This window comes from Drosophila elegans, unplaced genomic scaffold (genome assembly GCF_018152505.1).
Source record: "Drosophila elegans isolate 14027-0461.03 unplaced genomic scaffold, ASM1815250v1 contig_149, whole genome shotgun sequence".
In the NCBI taxonomy this organism is placed as follows: domain Eukaryota; kingdom Metazoa; phylum Arthropoda; class Insecta; order Diptera; family Drosophilidae; genus Drosophila; species Drosophila elegans.
Genome location: NW_024545513.1, coordinates 24,698,372 through 24,720,997, shown reverse-complemented (window position 1 = coordinate 24,720,997; position 22,626 = coordinate 24,698,372). Strand labels below are relative to the sequence as shown.

At 40.3% G+C, this 22,626-nt stretch overlaps 1 protein-coding gene across 10 annotated transcripts in view; it reads right to left on the bottom strand.

The window, feature by feature from the left end:
• Nucleotides 1-226: 226 nt before the first annotated feature.
• Nucleotides 227-22,626, bottom strand: part of LOC108148151 (potassium voltage-gated channel protein eag) — a 45,903-nt gene continuing 23,503 nt past the window's right edge. For 2 of the 10 annotated variants that reach the window (XM_017275035.2, XM_017275036.2), the window contains exons 3-16: nucleotides 22,429-22,541; nucleotides 19,783-19,914; nucleotides 18,671-18,804; nucleotides 18,470-18,613; nucleotides 15,926-16,022; nucleotides 15,522-15,868; nucleotides 14,897-15,052; nucleotides 14,711-14,783; nucleotides 13,271-13,470; nucleotides 11,291-11,543; nucleotides 10,238-10,653; nucleotides 8,494-8,784; nucleotides 7,284-7,301; nucleotides 227-6,442 (exon numbers count right to left, since the gene is read on the bottom strand). In XM_017275035.2, coding sequence (XP_017130524.1) covers nucleotides 5,213-6,442; nucleotides 7,284-7,301; nucleotides 8,494-8,784; nucleotides 10,238-10,653; nucleotides 11,291-11,543; nucleotides 13,271-13,470; nucleotides 14,711-14,783; nucleotides 14,897-15,052; nucleotides 15,522-15,868; nucleotides 15,926-16,022; nucleotides 18,470-18,613; nucleotides 18,671-18,804; nucleotides 19,783-19,914; nucleotides 22,429-22,541 — 3,604 coding nt within the window. In that variant the 3' untranslated portion in view covers nucleotides 227-5,212. The remainder of the gene's footprint in view (nucleotides 6,443-7,283; nucleotides 7,302-8,493; nucleotides 8,785-10,237; nucleotides 10,654-11,290; nucleotides 11,544-13,270; nucleotides 13,471-14,710; nucleotides 14,784-14,896; nucleotides 15,053-15,521; nucleotides 15,869-15,925; nucleotides 16,023-18,469; nucleotides 18,614-18,670; nucleotides 18,805-19,782; nucleotides 19,915-22,428; nucleotides 22,542-22,626) is intronic. The other 8 variants (XM_017275039.2, XM_041710288.1, XM_017275038.2 and 5 more) reach the window with 7 other exon arrangements.

Here is a 22,626-nt window from a genome sequence, read left to right as displayed (position 1 = left end):
ACAAGAACATATCGATCAGAGAGATAACAATAAATCTCGGAACTATGTTCTTAGTATACAGCTTTTCCGCAAGGTGGTATTTTAACTTGGGCCGCCACAATGGCTTGCCAAGCGATTAGAACTTCAGACACCATCTTCCGGAGGTATGTTTATTTTGATATTTCGAGGATCATAAAGCCATACTTACCATATAGATTTGGAGTCAAGAAAATCAAAAATGTGGATGTTAGTTTTTTTAAAAACATTTATGTATGTATTTCTCTTTTCTTTGTCTCATTCATTTATTGTGTGTTAGCTTTCTGCGGTTCTGAAAATTGTTTTCTTTGCTTTACCGCGTTTCTAGTTTGGATTCCCCATCATTTTAGCTCGATCCATTCGTTAACCCCAGGGATATACTAATGGGCGTACAGCCGGTCTGGTGTTCGTGTGTTTTTGAGTGTTGTGAGTGTGGGTCAAATGCGGCAATAATCAAGTAACTATACACATTAACTTTAGGCAATAATCCAGCGATTCTCAAATAAATGTTACAACTATTTCTGTTATCGATTTCGCGATTTCGGCTTGTCTCCTGGCGTTTTTAAACAAGCCCAAGCTTCAAATGGTATAAACTACCAATATATACATACATATATCGGTATATATATATATGTATCGTGTATATATATATATATATATGTGGGTGTATGTATATAACTGTAAATCTGCTCAGCAAAGCCGTGGCTTGATGTCTCTAAGTTTTCGGCGTCATGGAACCAAAACTCAATTGATTTCAAACTATTTATACATGCTTGTATTATTTTTTAGGTTTTTTCTTTACTTGGAATGTTGCAATTGCAATATGTAGTATTTTTGTGGCTTGTTAGATTTGTAGTTAATTGGTAATTCTCTTTCCTTTCGATTCGTTTGGTTTCTTTTTGTTTGTTTGTTTGTTTGTAAATATATAAATAGGCAGCTTTTCGATTTTTAAAAACAAAGGGCGCGTGTACGAAATAAGTTTCAGTTGTTTTTTTTGTTTGTTTTTTTTTTTTAGGTATTTCTTGTTTGTTATTTAAGCAACTATGCTTCTCAAATTGGTGGAAAATGTTTAACATTGCTTTAACGCGTTTGTTCTTGTTTCATCTTGTTGTTGTAAAATTTTGGTTCTTTTTCGTCTAGAGTCTAGAGCATAATGCTAAATATTTTGGTTTGGTATTTTCAGTATCTTTAGTATGTTTGGTTTAGCCATAATATTTTTGTTTTTTTTTGTTTTTTTAATATTTAGCATTTCTGTGGGACTTACGTAATAAATGGAAAAACGAAAATGAGGCGCGTGTTTTCTTGGTTAAGGCTCTTTTTATCTATCATTGTTAATGTATAGTTAAATTAATTTAGTTTTCACTTGGGGCATTTTTAAACGGTATTCGTTAATTGAGTGTTGTGAGTTAATTTAGCTCTCTTTCTCTGGCTTGCAATAATTGTGTTGAGTGTTTCTCTAGTTTACTTTCTTCTTCTGTTTTGTTTTTTTAGTTGTTTAGAAAAAAATTCTGGCGTATAAAAGCTTAATTTTGATAGGTTGTTCTCGTTATCGTTCTAGGTGTAACTAGAGGTACACATATATACATGTACATATCTATAATAATAATATGGTTTAATCAGTTTCTTTGGCGCTTCTCAGCGAATGTCCACCAAAACGGACCCGAACCGACCTTCAGCAACCTAATCATCTGGCGATCTACATACATATGGTATGCACGTACATTTATATAAATATCAGACTGAATCGGGCGTTTTCTAGGAGAAATTGAAGGCCAGAACATCGTGAGTGTGAGTTGATTTCTTATCTGGGATCTCGATATAGGGTTCTTCTTCGATTGTTTTGTCATTTTTCCTTCTGGGTGTATATACATGAGACTCGCTATTCCTCCTATGTGTGTATATTTATTTATCCACATCCTCCCCATAAATTGTTCAATATAAATTTCGATTAAGCTGCTCGCTTGCTCAGCTTGATCTAAAAATTCTAATTGCACCATTTTTAGTTTCACGTTGTCGTTCACTTTTAATGTTTTAATGCTAATATGCTAGGTTTTTTTGTTTGTATTAGGTCTGAGTTGCTAGTTAGCTGAATGCGGCTTGAGTTGGTTTAGTTACTTTAGGTTATATTTATAAGGCTCTGTGTAGTTGGGTTTAAAACACCCTAAAATGAATATGAAGGGCGGGGGGCGGAAGCGAGATAGAGATAGAGAGGGAGAGACAACTAGAGATAGAGTGGGAGTAGGGGTCAAACAATACGAGTACTAGGCTGCTATCGTATCAGTGCGATCGTATCTGCTTATGAGGACTATCGGTAAATCTCCGTCTTATCGTTTCCTTCCGTTCCGAACTAGTGCGTCTTAGCTTTTCTTACTCAGTTGGTTGTTGCTGCTGCTGCTGCCTAATCGTTTTTAATTATTTATGTATATATTTATGTTTAGGTATATTTGATTTATAGTTATAAAAAAAAAACACTATGTACAGTGAGCCCGCTACTTTCAACTAGAACTTAAGGCCTAAATGTATGCAACAAATTTACTCTTCGCTATCCATTAATTTTTGATTCTTTGTTTGAGTATTGGAAATACGTATATGTATAGGGAGGGGGGATTTGGATGAATGTGATTGAGTTAGTAAATAAGTTTTAATACCACTTGAATTGCTTTTGGTTTAACGGGGGTGGGTCCAACGACCTTTGGGGATTGGGAATCGAAAAAATCTACAACTAGAACTAAGTAACTTTTTTCGCGGACAGACCCGAACTCCCAAACCCCTTAATCCCTTAACTCCCCCAACTATACAGGGAAGACAGTTCGTATGTATTTGTAGTCGTAATCGTAGTCGCATTTGATCCGGGGAACGGGTTCTGCCCACTCTCTACACTAGGTATCATAAGTATCAAATATCAATTATCAAATATCATTTATCAAATAGCAATTATCGAATACCAACTAGGGAATCAAAACGATGCTAACCGAACGAGATTCAAGTGGACTCCAACTGATGGCGACTTAAACGTAATGAAACCTTGCCTCTAAACTGTCCAGGATAGGAGTACTTCTCATTCTCATTCTCATTCTCCTCCCACTTAAACATACTATTTATCGCGACCTGAAGAGTTTTCGGTTCGGTTCCTAATCCCACCCAAATCCTAATCCTCCTTATAAGCCAAGTGCAAGCCTATCAAATGCCAGCATAAACAAATATCTAGGTTAATTCTTTTTGTCTAAACTTTCTCAAATTGGTTTTTCATTAGCTAGTTGTTTATCACAAAATATGTGTGTAGGTGTGTGTTAAGTGTTGATGACCCCGTATGGTAATAACATATTTTGCTAAAATTTAATTCAAATATTTACAATGCCCAAAGAAATCATATTTGATCCTTGCTTGTAACTAGAGATTTGCTATTTGTTTTTCTATGATTTTTTTTTTTATTTTTTTTTTGTTTTGGTTTCTTAGGTCTGTCGATTGTCGTTTCGTTTAGCGGCCACACATACTGCTGTATCTAGATTATTTGTTTTTCCGTTTTTCCGTTTTTAAGTTTTTCTTAAGCTTTACTGTTGCTGAGTTAACTATTTGGTTGAGTTGAGTTTTTGTTTTCTGAGTCTATAGGCCTAGAATATAGGGAGTCAAGCGAGTGCGAGTGCCGGAGTGCTCAAGCCGAGTTTTTATGTTAAGTTAGTTAGTTAGGACGGGTTATATCCATACATATATCTCTGTGTGTATTTATGTACATTTGCATTTTCATGTTCGGTATGTGTCTTCGTGTGAGTGACGATCCCTTTGGATCCTTTTCTAAAGCTAGGTTTTAGGCTATGTACAATTCACGGGCATTGTTTCGGTCTGTAAGCTTTTTTTTCATCTGGTTTTCTGGTTTTTTGCCTTCTTTAGCAGTTATCACAAAATTATCCATATATACATACAGCTATATCTGAGTGTGAGTGTGTGTGATTGTGTCTGTGTGTGTCCTTTACAACGTTTGTCTTTGTCCATATATGTATACACATATATACATATATGTATATAAAGGTAAATAATTGCAGTAAATGTAGCAAATTCGTAAGCAATATGCTTGCCTTAATCGTAATCGTTAATCCTTATAGCTAACGCTATCGTAATCATAATCATAATCATAATCATGTAACGGTTAAAGAGTATCGAATATCGAGTATCGAGCACTTCCATTCAGAGTGTGTGTTTGTGTTTGTGTGAGTGTGTATGTGTGTGAGAGAGAGAGAGAAAGGGATAGCATAAGGTAGAGCTTTATGTAGCGAATATAAAATAAAGTTTTTCATCTAAAGATCCACTGCAACATATGGTTCCTCACTATTCTTAAACATCCTTTTAATTTCCCTAAAATTATGCTATGAAATAATAGATTAAGGTTCGCTTGATTATGCAGTTTGCTTTTTTGAAACATAATGAAATTATTGTTAGCAAAGTATTGTACGGTTTTCATCTCCTTCACAGGCAAACTTGTTAATTTTAAATAACATCGTGCAAATACAAAAAGTAAAAACAAGTTTGGTAAGTTAAACCCCTTATAATAAGGTTATAAAGTAAAAACCGAAAACATAGCAAAATTAAATTACTCATGGATAAGTCAACTAACGTTAAAATCAGTTTCTATAAATTATTAAATTTTTTAATTTAATACAAATTAATTAAAAGTTTTAATAGTTTTTATTAATTTAGGATTGCAATTTCGGAGTCCATGTTTGTTATTATATGAGTTTCAAATTTGTTGAATTTTATACTGATATTTAAAAATTTCAAATAATACAATTTATTTTTTTAGGAATTCAGTTTTGTTGTCCAGACTTGTGTTTTCATTCCAAAAGTTGATAACGTCTATAAATAAACTATAATATGACAGTGGTAAATTTCACATGTTCACTTAATATAGAAAATATAGAACAACTTATTTAAATTTCGCATTATATCTTAACTTTCGGTCAAATATGTTGCAGTGGTCTTGAAAAATGTTTGAGGATACACGAAGTTAGCTTTTCAGAGTTGAGTTGAGGTTATACAGCTGTATCGTAAATATATAGACTAACTAAGCGTAGGCGTAGGCTTGCGAGTGGGCGTGGCTGGGCCCATCCCCCTCCCCCCATTTCCCCCTTCCCCCTTATGTTTTGTATTAATGCTCCTGGCTGGAGGCCTTCTAATCCTCCATTTGCTCTGGTATGGAGCTGGGCTAGAGGAAGTCCAGCTTGCCCCGTGTTCCACTGCCAGTGGGCGTGGTGGTGGTGGGCGTGGCACTGCCGCTGCCAGCTGTGGGGGGCGGTGGCGGTGTCGTGGGCGTGGCCCCGGATCCAGATCCTGATGTTCCTGCATCTCCAGCTCCTCCAGCCGAAGTCGAAGGCAGCTGGGCCGCCGTGAAGTCCTCCTCGAGCAGTCGCAGATGCAGTAGCTCCGATCCCGGCGTTGTGGGCGATGGCTGATCCACCTGCTGTTGCTGCTGATCCGCTGACGCTGGCGCCGACGACGTCATGCCAGATCCGGCTGAGCCCGCGGGAGCTGCGACGACGAGTGTCTGCTTAGGAGGCGCCGGTGCTTTCCTGCTCTTCGAGCGTCGCTTCTTGAGCATCAGTGGCCCCAGGCCGTTGCCTCCCGCGCTCGACACAACTGGGGCGCCCGGATTTAGCAGACCACCACCAGCGCCACCAGCGGATCCTCCTGCTCCGAGTCCACCTGCTCCTCCCCCTCCTCCTCCTCCTCCTCCTACTCCTCCTCCCGGCGATGAAATTGTTATCACAGTGTCCACTGGACTGGTTACCACCGATACGGCGGATGTGGCCGGTGCACTGGCACCGCATCCCGCGCAAATCTCGTCGCCGGGCGTGCTCGGACCACTGCTGTTGTCCGGCGGAGGAGGAGCAACGCCACCGCCTGGCGTCAGGCGCTTCACCAGCTCACCCAACAGATCCTCGATCCGGCCAATGCGCTGCTGCATCCGCTGCAGCTCCAGTCGCACATCCACCTTCATGTCCAGCACGGTGGCGATGAGATCGCGCTGCGCCAGCGTCGGCGGCGTCTCCCGCAGTCCAGTGTCGTAGGTGTCCGATGTGGTGGCCCTGGAGCTGGCCATCTCGATCTGGCGCTCCCGCTCCAGGGCCAGGTTGCGATCCGCCTTGGTGACGATGGCCACAACGGTGCCAGGTGGTGCTCCCCCTGATCCTGCTACTGCCACTGCTCCTGCTACTCCTCCTACTCCTGATCCTCCTGCCGCTGCCGAGGAAGTGGTGGCCACTGGGGCAGCTCCTCCAGATGGGGCAGCTGATGAGGATCCTCCGGCAGTTCCCTCGATGACCACGCGGCTGTCGCGACTGGGCGGCGACGAGTCCACCTCGCCACCCTCGTCGATGGTGTCCTGGCGGGCCAAGGTCGCCTGGCTAGCCTGCAGCTTGGGCGCCTTGGGAAAAACCTGGAGGTGACGTTTTAATGGAACAATGGGCGGATGCATTGCGGATGCGATGCGATGCGATGCGGATGCAAATGCGGGATAGACAGGCGGGTGGTGGCATGTTTTGGTTTTTGGTTTGGCAGGGGAGAAAAGTGAGAAAAAGGTGTTTTGAGTTGGTTTTTTGGGTTATCAGTTCGTGGATTGATTGTTGGTTAATTGATTGATTGATTGGTTGGTTGGTTGGTTGGTTGGTTGGTTGGTTTATTGATTGTCGAGGCATTCATATCGGTTGTTGTTGCAGTTGCAGGTTGCAGGTTGGTAGAGTGCAGAGAGTGCATTAAATATATTCAAAGTTTTGGTTCGCAATATTATTTTTCAAGACGCAGTTGTTGTTGTTTTTTTTCAATTCGGAATCAATTTTGAGTTGTTGTAGCAAGGCAGGCAATGTTATTATTTCAAATTCGATTTTTTTTGGTTGTTGAGAGATAAAGAGAAAAGTTGAGGATAAACGGAAAAAATCGAAAAAATATATCAATTTGGGTAGGGGATCACTGCAGTTATAAACAATCTAAAGGGTGTTTTTTTAGAGGGCAGTGGTCTTAGTGCAGGGTTAAAATATTGCGGTTATGGGCGGGCACGATTACGTTTTATCGAAATGATCGTTTTTCAAGCTTTTTTAAAAGTTTAATATAAATACATATATAGGTGATTAATAGCTTTGCATGAGTACATTTATAACGATTACCAATATATGCCCGCCCATTTGCCTATCGATAGTCAAACCGATAACAGTGTGTCGTGTGCCAGAGTGGGACAGCCAACTAAAATAGCGGTTAAACAAACTAATTGTTCGTACACTTACTTTGCTTAATTGTAAATGCTATTCAATTCGATTGCACAATTGTCAAAATGGATATATAAACGAAATGATAATTGAGAAAATGAACGCAATATGATCGATTAACCGCATTCGAAATCGATACCAATATCGGTCACGCAATCGGAAGTGAGAAGAGCAAACGAAAGGCAAAAAAAGAAAGACAGAGTTATCATTAAGATGGAGTCCCAACAAACATGCATTTTTGCATTATTCGGTACATGTCTGTTTTGGTATAATTTTGTTGTGATCACTACGATTATAAGCCTGCTGTAGTCTTTAAACTACTAAGTTAAACTGAAGGTTTTTAAGGCCAAAAGTTAATTTTTTTTATTACATAATAATTAAAATTAAAAAAAGGACACTTAGTCCTTAAAATACAGGAGTTATTTTAATTATACTTTCCAATCTTAATTTTTTAATAATGTTTAATAGTTTATTTCTTGTATAATTTTATTTATTTTCTCAGAAAGCCTTTGTTTTATGTGTAAACATTTACAGCTCAAGTCCAAAAAGGAAGTAGTTTCAATTGATCTCTAACATTTTGATTACTGATTTGTTTTGTTTATCCTTAAGAAGCAGGCGTATAATTGTAGCAAAATGTTTAGCTTATTCCACTGACATACATTTCTTTAACATCATCTGATTCTAGCATTTTTTAGAGCCACTTCATGTAAGTACACTCAGAAAAGACCAAAATGACCTAAAACGTGTCAAATTGAGCCACATTTTAGAAATAATGACCCAACAAGTAACTCAACTAAGCTTTCTTAAAATCGGGGAAAAGTATTGAAAAACGGACTTAAGGCCAACATAGCTTTAACACAATGCTTAGGTATTTTTTCTCAAGCTGTAGTCTTAAAATGTATGATATCTGTTTAGTCGTTTTGGTTTTTTGGTGTTTTCTGAGCGTTTTTTTTTAGCACCCCCGATGAAACAAAAGTGCGTGTCAGTGGAATCATTCTATTAAGACAGTTCCAAATCAAAACGAATGAAACAGAATTAAAAGTTAGTTGCTTAGATTCGGGGAATCCTCTTTTCTTTTCTTTCGAATCGATTGTTTCGTGTGTGTCCCTGTGGCCCTGAGTATTTGAAGTGTCTTGCTGAGTGTCAAAATGATCCTGGATCGTAGATCTCTTGAATCCAGATCACAGGTCCCAAATCCGATTGTTTTTAAGCGTATACTTGTAATTACTTTGTTGCCTTGTCCACCATTGCTACTCGAAGTACTACTCTGCCGCGCTTGGGCGGTGCTCTCACGGAGGCTTTCGCGGGCGCTCAAACTTCTCGAGACGGCTACCTTGGCGCTGGTGTCGCTAGCTGAATCGACGCTTGAACTGCCCAGGAGGCGTCCCCACTTGCTGGCCCGTGTACTGCGCGCAGATGGTGGACCCGATGAGGGTGATGGTGACGGCGATGGCGAGGGCGCCGCCGCGGTGCTCATGATGCGAGCGTCCTCGGTAAGTGTCAGTTTGGCTGGTAGCTTCTTGTATATGTTGTTTTCATTTTGGTTGTCGATATTTTAGCAGGGGGTTCGCATTATCATTAATCGAGCAAGCATTATCAGGCGTTTTGTTTGCGATCAAGAAATGGGGGAGAGAGAAAAAGAAGAGAAAGTGTGTGTGTGTGTGTGGGGGGGTTGGGGGTTGGTTGAAGCAGCACATGGGTGCAGGAAATGGGAAATTTCGATTGGGGTTTTTGAGGGAAATAATTCAGAATTTTCCGTTAGTAATTTTGTTGAGTTCATTTCAATTGTAGTTTAGCCAAATTCACAACATAAATCAAAGAATCCAAGATCAAGACAAAGCCAGAAGAAAGTATGTACAAAGCGAAAAGTTCAGTTGTGTGAAGGGGGGTTAAGTGATGGTGGGTTTAGTGATGGTAACGGGTGGTGAGTGAGTATGTGGTGAGTTGTGAACAGTTATATGCATTATGCAGAAGCACGTTAAAGAAAGACAAAGACAAAGAAAGACATACAACGAGCATAAGTCACTTTTGTATACAGTTTTTCATCGCTTTGATAGAAAATAACATTAGTTAAGCAATACAAATACAACGGTTATTAACTACGGTAAACGGTTAACGGTTAACGGCTAACGGTAAACGGCAAACAATTGCCCCACCGTCGTTCGTGTTTCAGTGCCCGGGTGTTTCAGTTCGCCTGGGGGCTTTGACTCTGGCTGGAGCTGTGAGTGGTGGATTGTGAGGCTGAGGCTTCGAAAGAAACGTTAGTTGTTGTTCGGTTAACGGTGAACAATGCGGCGTAAACAAATGGCAAGGGAACGGGCTCGAACCGCTGTGAGTTTAAGCCAACGGAAGAGGAACAGAGAATTTTAACAGCAACAGAAATGATAAAAGATACCTTTTACGATTGTGCGATAAGGTAAGTGAAACGCTTACAAATTTCTTTTACAACTATTATGAAGTTCTCTTTGAGAAATGTTTATTAACTCTTTCTTGAAAGAAGAAATATTACTAAGATTTAAAAACATTTTTATTTATGTGGTTTTCTTTTTAAGCAATGTTTAAACGTTTCAAAGGAAACATTTACTGTTTCTTTGATGATTCTGATAAAGAGTACATGTCCTGGCATTTTAAGTATTTTATCAATTTTCAAATATGTAGGTATAAAAGCTCCGACATAACCGTTCTTTATTTAACTTACTTAAATGCCTTAAGTCACATTTGGTCATAATTTCAACATCACTTCCTATCGCACAAGCCCAAAAGAATATAGATCAAACGCACATAGAACTACCCAATGAACACAACAACGAAACATGAAAATTTTACAATAAATAACAACAACAAAACATTGAAATGGAACATAGTATAACACGGAAAGCAGAATGCACAGCAACAACGAGACAGAGAGACAGAGACAGAGAGAGAGCGAGAAAGACACCACATATGGGGAGATTGCAATCCCAAAAACTCACCTTAGTCCGCTCCACCTCGCCGTCGCCCTTTTCGACATCACTTTGGCCGGATCCGCCGACGAGCTCCTTACTGCCCGCCTGAACCTGCGGTGTGCGCCGGAACTTGGAGAAGATCTTCCGGACGAGATGGTCCTGATTCTGGGGCAATTGCGGCTCGTTCTTACGCCGTTCGGCCAATTCTTTTTCGCGCTTCACATCGGCCACCTTGCGAAAAATCAGTCGATGTCTGAGATTGTAGGTGAGCACCAGATTGCGTGCAAAGCTATTCGCAAATGCCGAATAGAAATCGAGGACTTCGAGCAATTTATCACGTTTGATGGCATGCAAATCACAATAGGTCAGAGCGCGCACATTGGCCGCGCTCTGTCCAACGGCCGAGTCCTTCCAGAATTGATCGCCGAAGACGTCGCCCTTGCCTGCAAAGAAACGCTTTCTCAGTGTGGAGTGCGGCCCGATAGAGAACCGCAGAACTTATGCCGTTATCGATTTTCTATATTCATTATTGAATGATCCTTCATAAGTCCAAATAACAATTCTAGATTTTTTTTTTTTTTTGCTTAATTTTGAGTCTTAAATACCTTATATTTTTGTTACATTACAAGTATTTAACATAATTGGTAATGATCACGTTAATTAGCTATCGAAAAATTTAATTAATTTTACGACTTGATTTTATAAAATGGATTTAATTTATTGAGATACATTTTTGTATTCATTGGTAGGTGTGAATGAAAACTTAGTTGTACATTTAGATATACTTGTAAATTATTTCTTATGAACAAGCTAGTGCCACTGTTACTATCGGCTATCGAAAAATCGATGTAATATTTATCGTTTTACCTTAAAAGAAATCGTTTTTCGTCCTTACCTTAGGTGGAATAGGAAGAGTAATAATGCACTTAAAAGGATGTCGAAGAGCATTTAAAAATTGACATTTTACTTGATATCACTGATTGTAGGGATAGTACGTTATCGGGATAATCGAAACGGATAGTTCTGCGGCTTTAGCTGAGCAAAAAGGAATAAATCGCCTTGGTAATCCGGGTAACTCACCCAATATTGCCACAACCTCGTCGTCCTGTATCACCTCCAGGCTGCCGGTGACAATGAAACAGAGGCTATCGATGCTCTCGCCGGTGTGATAGAGCAGATCGCCCGGCGCCGAGTGCGACATCATGAAGTGCATCGCCAGTGCCCGGAGACAACCATCCGAGGCCAGACGAAATGCCGGATGCTCGTTAAATACTTTGCGATTTAGATGAACACATATGTCAGCCTTCATATCTTTCGGACAATAGTTTAGTACCTGCGAATTGTGAACGAGTTGCGAGTGGCGGTTCGATAGGCTTCGATTCGAGGCGAATCGAATCGAAGCGATTGCGATCGAGATTGGTTTTGGGTTGGTTTTTGGATAGGGGTGATTTGGCTTATCGTAACTGGAAAATTGCGGACCACCACGGAGTTTTTCCACCCAGATTATCTGATCCTCTGGGCGAAATAATTCAGCTCTAGTGGCTTTATCGGGACACGTACACACACGCACACATACACTAATACACATACAACATTGATCGAGTGTCAGAGTGTGTGTCTCGTCTGTTTTCCATTGTGTGTGTGTGTGACTGTCTCTGTGTGGGTGTATGGGTTTTTTAGTGTTTGTGTTGGGTGCTACTTCCGATACTCGGGAAAGTAACACCCCATTTTACTTAAGTTTCTGGGTCAGGGATATGGTTACTCTAATTGCGGCACAAACTACAGTCAACGAAATAGTTATAAAGGTCAGTTTATTCGACTTTGACCGGTTTTAAACTCTTTTTCTGTCTGTGAACCAAACTTGGGCTTTATATATCATATCAACAAAAATTTCAGGCGCAAACGACCCCTGAGTTGGGTAAAATTTATGAGGAGTGTGGATTAATGGGTTTCTAGGGGACGCTGCGCCGTTTGGTTCAGGTTCATCTAAAGGCATGAATTTGACGGACGCTTTTCGTATTGGCACGGATCTCGCTCGCGGGCAGACACATGGAGAGAATGGAGAGATAGATCATCGATTAGCTGAGTTCTGTTAAAGATGGTTTTCGTTAGATGTGTATAGCTTTTAAGGTGAATCCGCATTTTTTTTTGTAGTTTACAGTTTTGAGTTTTCAGGTCCTTAGCCACCCACAGCTTACCTCGGACCCTTCACTTGGACCTTGATCTGTGGGTGGGTTGGGCATTTGGCTTTTCGAGGGTTTGTTTTTGGTTTTGATCTTAGGCTAGGAATGCGATTAGAAGCTTCAAAACAATAGGAAAACAAAGCGCAAAAGCAGCGACCAAAGTTTCTTTTGTCGAAGAGTTAAGGAGAGAGAGATAGTACAGGTGTTTGAGGTGTCTGAAGTGTCTGAAGATAGAGGTTTGTGTGGTTTAATTGTGTGTGCCAAGCTGTACAACTAGCTTGTGTGATTTGATTGACTAGTGAGGAGAAACGATGTATAAGTTCAAAAGATAATAAACAAAAAAATGACTGGAGATTACCATTAAAGTAAAACTGGTTGATACCGAATGACATGTAGAGAAAGTAACAATTTGGAATAAAAGACACTAAAAAGAATTTAATTGGATCTAAACAAACCAAAGACAGTGGTACTTTAAGAATTGAAGAAAAATAAAATATTGAGTATCCAGTAACGAGTAGTAAGTAGTGAGTAACAAGTAGCGAGTAGTAAGTTTAATGTAAGTCATGTACGTGTGCGTATGCCGAGTGCATTAGAGATAGTGATAGGCTGAAGTGAGCCAAGCTCTATAGGAAAGCCAGCAATGTACAAGTGGAACCCAGTTCCCGCGCATGAAGTTTATACACAAAAGCATTGATAAATGGGACACATAAATGGATTGATGGATCCTTATTCCAGCTTAAATAATTAATCTCTTTTTTCTATTCTTATCGACCGGGTGAAACAATGATTCTGAAAGCTGGAAGCTGGTTGGCAACGAAAAAGGCTCTTGGCGAATTCGCCTCCCAGGATATATTGGGCAAGGGAGTCGGGAACTTACCTTCTCGGTGTCCAGACCCTTTGTCATGGCCCACGTGGAGACGACATAGTCCATCACTCGCTCGCTCAGAGCCTTCGGCACCTCGTGCAGCTTCATGAACTCACGCACGTTGTTCAGCATGTCGTGGTACTTGGCCGTGGCCGAGGTCATCTGCTGGATGATGGTGGTCACGTGGCCAAAGATCGTGGCATACAGCAGAGCTATATATTTCAGGGTTTATGGATAGAGAGAGAGAGAGAGAGAAGGTGATGAGACGGACAGATTAAGAGGCGGCAGTGCACAAAGAGTTGGAGCTCGTAGATTGGGGGTTCCATTTAAAGCAATCTTTACACGATCAGCTAGATAACACTTGATATGTGTGAGAGAGCACAGAGAAGAAAAAACCTTATCTAAGAATTTAATTTGTTAACCCTTTTTAATTTAATCAAACTGTACATTACACAAATCCAAACCTCAACAGATCAACAATTTAAATTGCATAGACAATTTGGTGATATTTTTTCTCTGTGTGTTCGTGAGGTGTGCGTGTGATGCGTGTGAAAAAGACAGTTATAGGGTGTGTGTTATCGGTATTTGCTGATTCTACGCGCTGTGGAAGAAGAGACGCACAGGTGCGCGGCTAGAACAGTAATAAATGCCACAGATTGGACGAGCACACAGTTAGACAGATACAATGATGGATTATTCGGATGGGGAAGATGTGGGAGATAGATGGCGAGTGACGTGAACGAGATGCTGCGCAGGATCAGCTTTTCCTTTGTATTTTTCCCGGGTTTTCGGGGGAATGCTCATCGTGCGCAGTGTAAGAGAGACACTCGTGTCTGAATTGGTTCAGCATAAAGTACAGTACAGCAGAATAGGTACGCGTTACACATAACGAGTTACAGATAAAGAGTGACGAGTAAGAAGTTACCAAAAACGAAATTTTATTTACGAGTTATGAACAACGAGTTTCTAATAATGAGCAACAAGTTTCGTTAAACGAGTCACTATTACGGATCATGCGTTACGATTACCGATTTACGAATAACAAGTAACGAGTTACGGACAACGAGTAGAGAGGAATACGCAATGCAACTCACATATGGCGACGAATTGTGCAACTAGATGACGACGTAGCAGAAGAAGGGTGGAGAAAGAGACTTGAGACTTAACTCTGACTGCGATCAATCAATGATTGACGATGTGAGGATGCGAGTGAGTTGCTCTACTAGGACATTTGGACAAATGGACATGGGCTACGAATCAAAATGAGGCTCTACACCAAAAACTGGAGCGATTTATTAGTTCTAGCGGCGCAAGCGGATGGCCTAGCTTTCAAATGGTATCGGAATCGAAATCGAATTCGATAGATCGGAACCGGAATTCAAAAGCGTGACACGTGTGCGGGAATATCAAGAAACTTGGACGCGGCAACGGAACGTGTTAAGGACACAGCACCTGCAATGATCATCATGCAGATGGTGAACACCTTCTCGTTGTCTGTCTCCGCGGCGACATTGCCAAAGCCCACCTGTACAAAAGAGAACAATCAGATTGGGAAATAGAAAAAGAACAATCAAGGGTTTGTTTAGTCCAAGGATTAGATCACACCAAAGGTCATACGCTGCCCTCTCACTAACTCACCGAGGTCATGCAGGTCATGGTGAAGTACAGGGCCGTCACGTACATGCTTTTCCGTGACGGCCCATTAACCAATTCCGGCCCGGTGTCATTACTCCATATATACGAGTACGGCGATTGGGTGACATTCGCCAGCTTCCATAGCCAGCTGTACTGGATCTGTAAAGGGTATGTTTTTAAAGAAATTTACAAATAATATTACGTTATGATACCTTGCGCGATATTAAACAAAATACAACATTAAATCAAAGGAAAACTCCCTCCCTAATTTTATCAATTATTTATAAGGACAAAAGGAACGCCAGAATTTGCGTTGATCTGTTAACCAACTAATATGCTTCCGGAAGCTGGCGCCAGCAAACCATCAAGTTTAAAGCGTCATCTGTTGTGAGAAACATACATGAAGGCATTTACGACTGCTTGCAGTGGCGTCACTGATTGTGTTTAATTTAAATTTTTATTAGCTTCGATTTGTGAAATCTTTGGTGTGACGATAGATGTTTAAATAACATGTTTGTACCCGGCTTATTTATCAATATCCACGTGGTCCAGAGGAGTAATCAAACTCCCTGACCTTGGCAATTTTCTGATGCCTGTATAATCCGTGTTTCTCTTCTACCTGACTTACCCCATTATCCGCATCGCTGCGCCCTATTGAGTACCAAATGCAGGCCAGCCAGTGGGCCACGAGCATGTAGAAGCAAAGCAACAGGATCAGCATGGCCGCCCCGTACTCCAGGTAGCGGTCCAGTTTCCGCACCACCCTCCCCAGCCTCAGCAGGCGGACGACCTTGAGGGCACTAAACAGCGAACCGATGCCATCTTCGTCGCGATCGAACGCGTTGAACACGTCGTACGGCAGGCAACTGAGCAGGTCGATGATGAACCACGACTTCAGGTAGTTCATCCGGATCACCTTAGGGTCGCTGACCACCTCGCCGCCAGGACCCACGAACGTTGTGTGGAAGTTTAAAACTTTGCAAAGTTTATTTATCAATATAAGAATGTACTTAGAATCATAAGTTCACTTACCAATATCTATAAAGAATATAACATCGACTATGGAATCGACCACGAGCAGGGAAACATCCTCTGAGGTTTTATTTTTAAACGCTACATTGTATGGCACCTGAAAAGTAGCATGAGATATATGTTTAATAACATTAAAAATACTGATTTTTATCATATTACATTATTGTTTTTGGATTGATTTGCAAACCAATCCATTCAATATAACTCATACGCCACGTTAGCCAGTTCAAAATGATTTTTTTTAAAGTTCATATTAATATGTTAGGCCAGCGATAATATTAAAATGAGATAAGCATGAGTAAACTGAGCAGATAATCATAGAAATAGATGGCAATTGGGCGAATGATTAATGAACTGAAATTACTAATACGACCTGTTGTTTTGAAGAGGGGAGGCCAAACCAAACACACTCGACTAAAAAACAGCAGATCTTAAACATAAACATTTCGTGAGATTTCGCTTTAATGTGAATGTAGGATTTTGTCTATTAGCAAAATAAAAAGTGCCAAGAGAAATGCAAAACGAATGATCTGTCAGATGTTCCAGGTGAGTCTTCCGTTTGCCGTCACCCGAGCAACAGTTGAGATTACCACTGCCACCCCTGCCATTCGTTTGCCCCATTTGCTGTTGTCTTAACTGTTGCCTCAAGTGGCAGTTACAAACCTCTTAACGTGGCTCGTTGTGGCCTGGTCGGAGGCTGGATTACAAGCCACGAATGCCGCTGCTTATGTCCTGTCAAGCTCTGTCTCATCTGTCCCCATCCTCATCCTCATCCTCAACCTCATCCTCCTCCGCCGACTGAGCATATTAATTTAAGCACATAAAACATAAGCCGGAGGAGCAGAAGCAGGAGGAAGGACTCGCTGTCTGAGCAGCCACTTGGTCATGTAAATGTGTGCACTTGTCTGTTTTCGACTATGTCCCATCATCTCCGCCCTTTGTCTGACTGGAAAGCAACATTAATGTCTGACAGAGGGTCGGTATCTGAACTCTTCACTTGAGCTCGAGCCCTTTCCGAACCGATTCGAGGGTACTTGCCTAATTAGACGCCTTAGCGGGCGCTTACTGTACACACGTACCTTTGGCTTGACTAAGTGAAAGTGATGAGACCAGGGAAATGTAGGGTGATACTTTCCTAAATCATACATTAACTTGAGCATTTATAATATTTAATGTTTAATGTTAGAAAGAAGTCTGTCAATTTGTAGATAAGAGATAATTTTATAGCCATTCTGAAACCATTTTTGTTGAAAAATAACAAGATTTATTTCTTCTTTGATGTTAGCTTTAATTTTACTCTTGTCTATCTACAAAGCCCTTGGGCACCTGGTTAAAATATCATTTAACTTTTCTGTTATTTTGTGTGCAATTTGTACTGGTGCAGTCACAGACAAAGTTTTGATTTGTCGCTGGCCATACATTTATCTCAAAGTTGCGACAACCACAATCCCGAACAACAGCAAACAGGGCAACAAAATATAGAAACAAACACACACCCACAGGGATAAGCAACTAATACCGCAAAATGTCATTAAACAATAAGTAAACGAAAAGTGTGTGCAACATGAAAACCGAAACAAGAACCTAACAAGGAATTGCAACTTTCTTTCGGATACAAAATATTTGATATAGGGGAGTAGGACTCCACAGAGGACACCAATGAGGACACCATTCAGGACCCAAAATCCACACGTGTACGGATGAGAACTTATGCCGAGCGCTATTTAAGCGAAAATGTTAACATCTTGTTGACGGAAATAGACACAATTCGAGCAGACAGACGACATCGGCTTATGAAAAGGCATTGTGGTAAGCTGAATGTGGATGTGGTTGGCGGCAGAAGGTATCGCAATCTCCCTCAGATAAGCCCATTCATAGCAAAACCATACTCCACAACCCATATGTGTCCCCAACAACCAGACCTCTGCAAGTCATAAAGTATCTCACAATCGTTGCTGGGCGGAATGATTGGTGGTTAAGGAAATCAGGGGCTTATAAATGTAAGTACCCATGTAAAAATATTACTTTAATATTGAAAATAAATATTAATAACGATTTAGCGTACAGATGCGGATGGCAGTGTTGGGAAGCTAAAGTTAATAGAAACCTATCATGGTTACTTATAAAATACTAAATAGTTGGCATGCGCTTGCAGAAGACGCTTAGGTAGAAAATGTATTTAAATGAAGGTTCTTAAAAAAATATATTTAAATTTCAGCTATAAAATGATAATAGTAAAAATCTTTATAGGATCCTGGAGGCATGACTAAATATTTTTCTAATTAAAGGATCTTTGCAAGTTTTTGCATTTCTGAAGCATAAGATTCGAAATTTATATTCTCTACGAGCTTGGGAGTTTGGTATAATAAAAATATGGATCTTGAGAATAAATTAGCATTTAATTTAATTAAAAAAAAAAATATAATTAATAAGCGAGCATGTTTTTATTTGTATGAATATCTTAATATTCCAAAAAGGTTTTAAGGATATAAGTTTTAGGTTTCTTTTTGTATTGTCCTAAAGCGGTTTAATTTTTTCACTCACCATGATGGCTGTATAAAATGTTAAACACAATATCACCCAGTCCCAAATTGCTTTAAATGCACAATAATGCAGGAGTATGTGTGGCGGCGTTTTGGGGGCTTCCTGTCGGTACTGTGGCATGATATCCGCGCTCAGCGACATCATCTATTTGAAGGGTATTGTCTTTCGATTAGGACTAATTAACATTTAAGAGGGACTCACATGCGCCAGGTTGGACTGCTTCGTGGGGTCCTTCAGCGTGGGCAGATGGGCGCTGAACTGGCGACTTCGCGTCACCGATCTGGCCAACTTGGCGAACTTCGAGAGACCTAAAACTGGCAAAAATAGATTAACCGCTACGAGGAGGGACACGCACACAAACACCGAGAAGACAGTGCATCGAAAAAGTTAGTTAACATCGCAAAAAGGATAAACACAAAGATTGTCAAAGGTATGAGTGGCATTTATGTACATAACATATTATATATTGTATTGTGTTGTGTTTTCGCGCATCGAATTGGGTTTGTTTTGTTTTGTTTTGGTTCGTTTTGTTGGTTTTTAATTTGTTAAAGTGTATTTACAGGCGGGTGTGATTGTGTGTGCATTTGTGTTTGTGTGTGTTGTGTAGACATGGAAAGAGAGAGCAGATAAGTAGAGTAGTAAGGTGGAAAGAGACAAAAACGTAGGTGCAAAAAAATGGATTTGGACCACGGCTGCTAGAAATGATTTTAAAGTGCAATACATAATATAAATTAAAAAGTATTACGTTTATATTTGATTATTTTTTCAACAACAAAGCTAAGATTTGTTTTTGCTTACATCTAAAAGTTTGATATATAACAAATATTTGTACGTAATTAAATAAATTGCAATAAATATATTGAAGAAAAAGTCCATCAAGAATCTTTTAAATATAAATTTATCTAAACATTTTACATTTACGATTGTTTTTATGAATTATTTTGAAATTGTTCATTTACAATAATCAGAGCAGTGTCCAATTTCCTTTAAATTATAACATGAAATGTTTTTTCTCGCATTCCTAAAACAAATTTGTACTTTATAATGTCAAATAGTTTGAAATCTTTTAGTATCGAGTTTATATTTTATTTTCTTTTTAATGTTTGATTTATAGATCACATTAGGGACATATTTATCTAACATTTTGTTTGACCAATTCCTAAACCAGATCTCGAGATTCCCTCAACATAGATAGGTTAAGTGTTTAAAGCATTAAATTACTGGATAACAATTTTTTGTAAACTTTTGCAGGCAACGGCAACCGTGGTTCATTGTGAAGCTGAGTAGTATGGGAATGCGGTGCGGTCACTTACCTCCCTTGGTGTCCTCGCTGTCGATGGGCTGCTTGAGGGCCGTGATGTCCCGGAAGGTCAGCAGGAAGAGCACCACCAGGTCGCGTTCGTTCCGGATGGGGGCCACCTGCAGCAGCAGCCATAGTGGGGTTTCTGTGGGCGGTGGGAGGTGGGTGGAGAGTCGGGATTAATAACAATTATAGGTAAGTGCGGCCTGATTACGGCGATGAGGGGCCAACGAGCAAGGCAAGCTCGCTTCATGCTTTACTCTCTCTATATATATATATATACTATATCTATATATATACATATAGATAATTCCATTCGCATTCAGGTCACGAGCAGCCAACAGACAGAGACAGAAACAGAAACAGAGACACAGAGAGCCGCAGACATTTCATTGGATTGCAATTATTGTTATGGAACGCTGGATAATGGATGCTGGATCCTGAATGCTCAATGCTCAATGCTGCATCCAGACAATGGAAGCTGGCATGTAAATCGCCAGCATACAGTGCGTTCCATATGTGTGCAACAGCTGAAACTGTTTACTCTTTGTCTGTCCGAGTGCATAATTCAATGAGTACACCGAAATGTCGACCCAATCGATGGGTTTTCGAACGCAAATTTACGCATTTAAGTCATACATTAAATTGATAATGGCTTATTGATTCAATAACTGCCTTTTACATACTTAAATGACATGAATAAATTAACACTTTCAAAAGAAAGAAGGCTTTTGCTACCACTTTGACTCTATGAGTTAACAATTTTGTAGGTTTACCTTTGTTCACCTGTGACAGCAACGAATTAGTGATAAAATTAAGGAATAGTTAAGTTTTTAAATAAATTGATTAACTGCTTTCTGCGCAATTGCTTTAAAGGCCCAAATTTTTTGTCTGCATAATGAAATGTATTTGTAAACTTGATTTACTATAAATAGTTAACTCATTTTATTTGTCTAGGTCTCTATTATTTTTTCTACATTGAAATGCTCGTAAATGTGCTTAGATCTCCACGAAACAAGAACACTTTACATCCTGTTCTAGTGTATAGTGTGTATAAATGTGTATTTGCTGTTGATGGCATAATTATTCACTAATTGCAAGCACAATTTGAAACTTCCGTTTCCTGTTGAATGTTTTGTATGCGGTTAATGTTTCAGTCGCTATTCCTATTTCTATTTATATTTCCATGCTGGGATTGATTGTAGCCGATGGAGAGATTAATTGGTTTTGGCCATCTGAATATGTGAGGATGGCCAGCGATATCCAATTGCCAGGGGACCCTTGTCAGTGCTCAGACTCAGCTATTGTTTCTGCCACTTTCTCCTTGGCCCAAATCCAATCGAAGCAAATATTTTGCCGGTCAATTGCCATTTCAATCTCAATCGGGTTCCGATTCTTCTGCCCCACCGATCGAAATGCGCGCCAGATGTTGCACTTTCCAATATTGCAATTGAGTTATGCTTATTTAATGTATCTCGACCTCTCTGACCGATCACAAACATGCAACAGGATGTGGAAGTGGCAGCATGGGCATGCTGCCAAGACCAAGACATGAATCGAGATGGAAAATTGACTGGGCCGTGCGGAAAATCAACCCCGAATCGAATTGAAAACCTCCAAATACCTTGGGTTTGTGCCTTGCCAAACTGCGAGAGGGCGCAGCCACACTGCAAATCTGAAAATTGATACTCGAAGGCGTTAATTCATGAGCTCGACACCCGCAGATCTGGCAATACTCGCTGGGGGAGCTTTTGGGCGACTCGATTCCACTTGATTTGGCTGTTTTTCTGTTTGGATGTTTGCCTATGGGTTGGATGGTTGCATGGATTCGGATTTGGATGACTGCGATTGGATGGCTGGCATTACAGGTGTCTGGGCTGGCTGGCAGCTTGATTGATGGGCCTCACTCAAAAGTGCCGGCGGGCTGCCATCGCAGGCCCAATTTGTTGGCATTACGGGAGAGGCAGGTGGTGGTGGTGGTAGAAGGTAGAATTATGTTCGCCAAATTGGAAGGGGTTTATGCACACACACACACACACCCTCGAAAATCGTAATTCAAGCGACTGAAGCGGAGTGGGGGAATGAATTATGAACGGTTTGGAGTCAGAATTTCACGAAATGAACAATTTACATTGGGCACAACTCGAGCATAAAGCCAAATAGCATACGAGCGAGGTAGAAATATCAGTTTGACTTCGGACCATATATAAACATTCAGCTTAACAGAGCTATTATTATTTATTTTAATTAATTTAATTTAATTTAATACTTAAAACAGTGAGATTAATGTCAAATTTTGGTAATAAATGGATTTAGACAAGGCTATTTATTTTAGTATTTGTATCTTCTCTGCTTTTACTGGAAAAATATACAATAGAAAAAAATTAAATTAAAAGAAGAAGATGAAAAACAAAGTTCTGTATACACTTTTGTGTTTTTTGAAAAATACGACTTTTATTGCTACCGCTGCTGTTGGTTTTTTTGAAAGCCTAGTCATAAAAGGGGCATTAAGGACTTAATGCGAAGCCGGTTGACTTTGATTTGGGTCCAGCATCGAGCTCCAACTACTGGCCATTAGGACGAACCGGGCACAGGCAATTTAGCACACACAGAAATCGAATTTTTGCTAAAAGACTAGAAAACTGGGGGGCATACTCACTGTTCTTTTTGTAGAGCAAAATCTCGAACTGATCCTGCTGCTGGTTCTCCAGCGTGTACTCCAGTCGACCCACGGTCTCCTTGTCTGTCAGCTCGCCATACATGAAGCCGCATCTGCAGGATTCCCAAGGATGCGGATGTGGATGAGGATGTGTAACCAGAAATAAACAAAAAAAAGAGATGTGCAGAGAAGACGAGG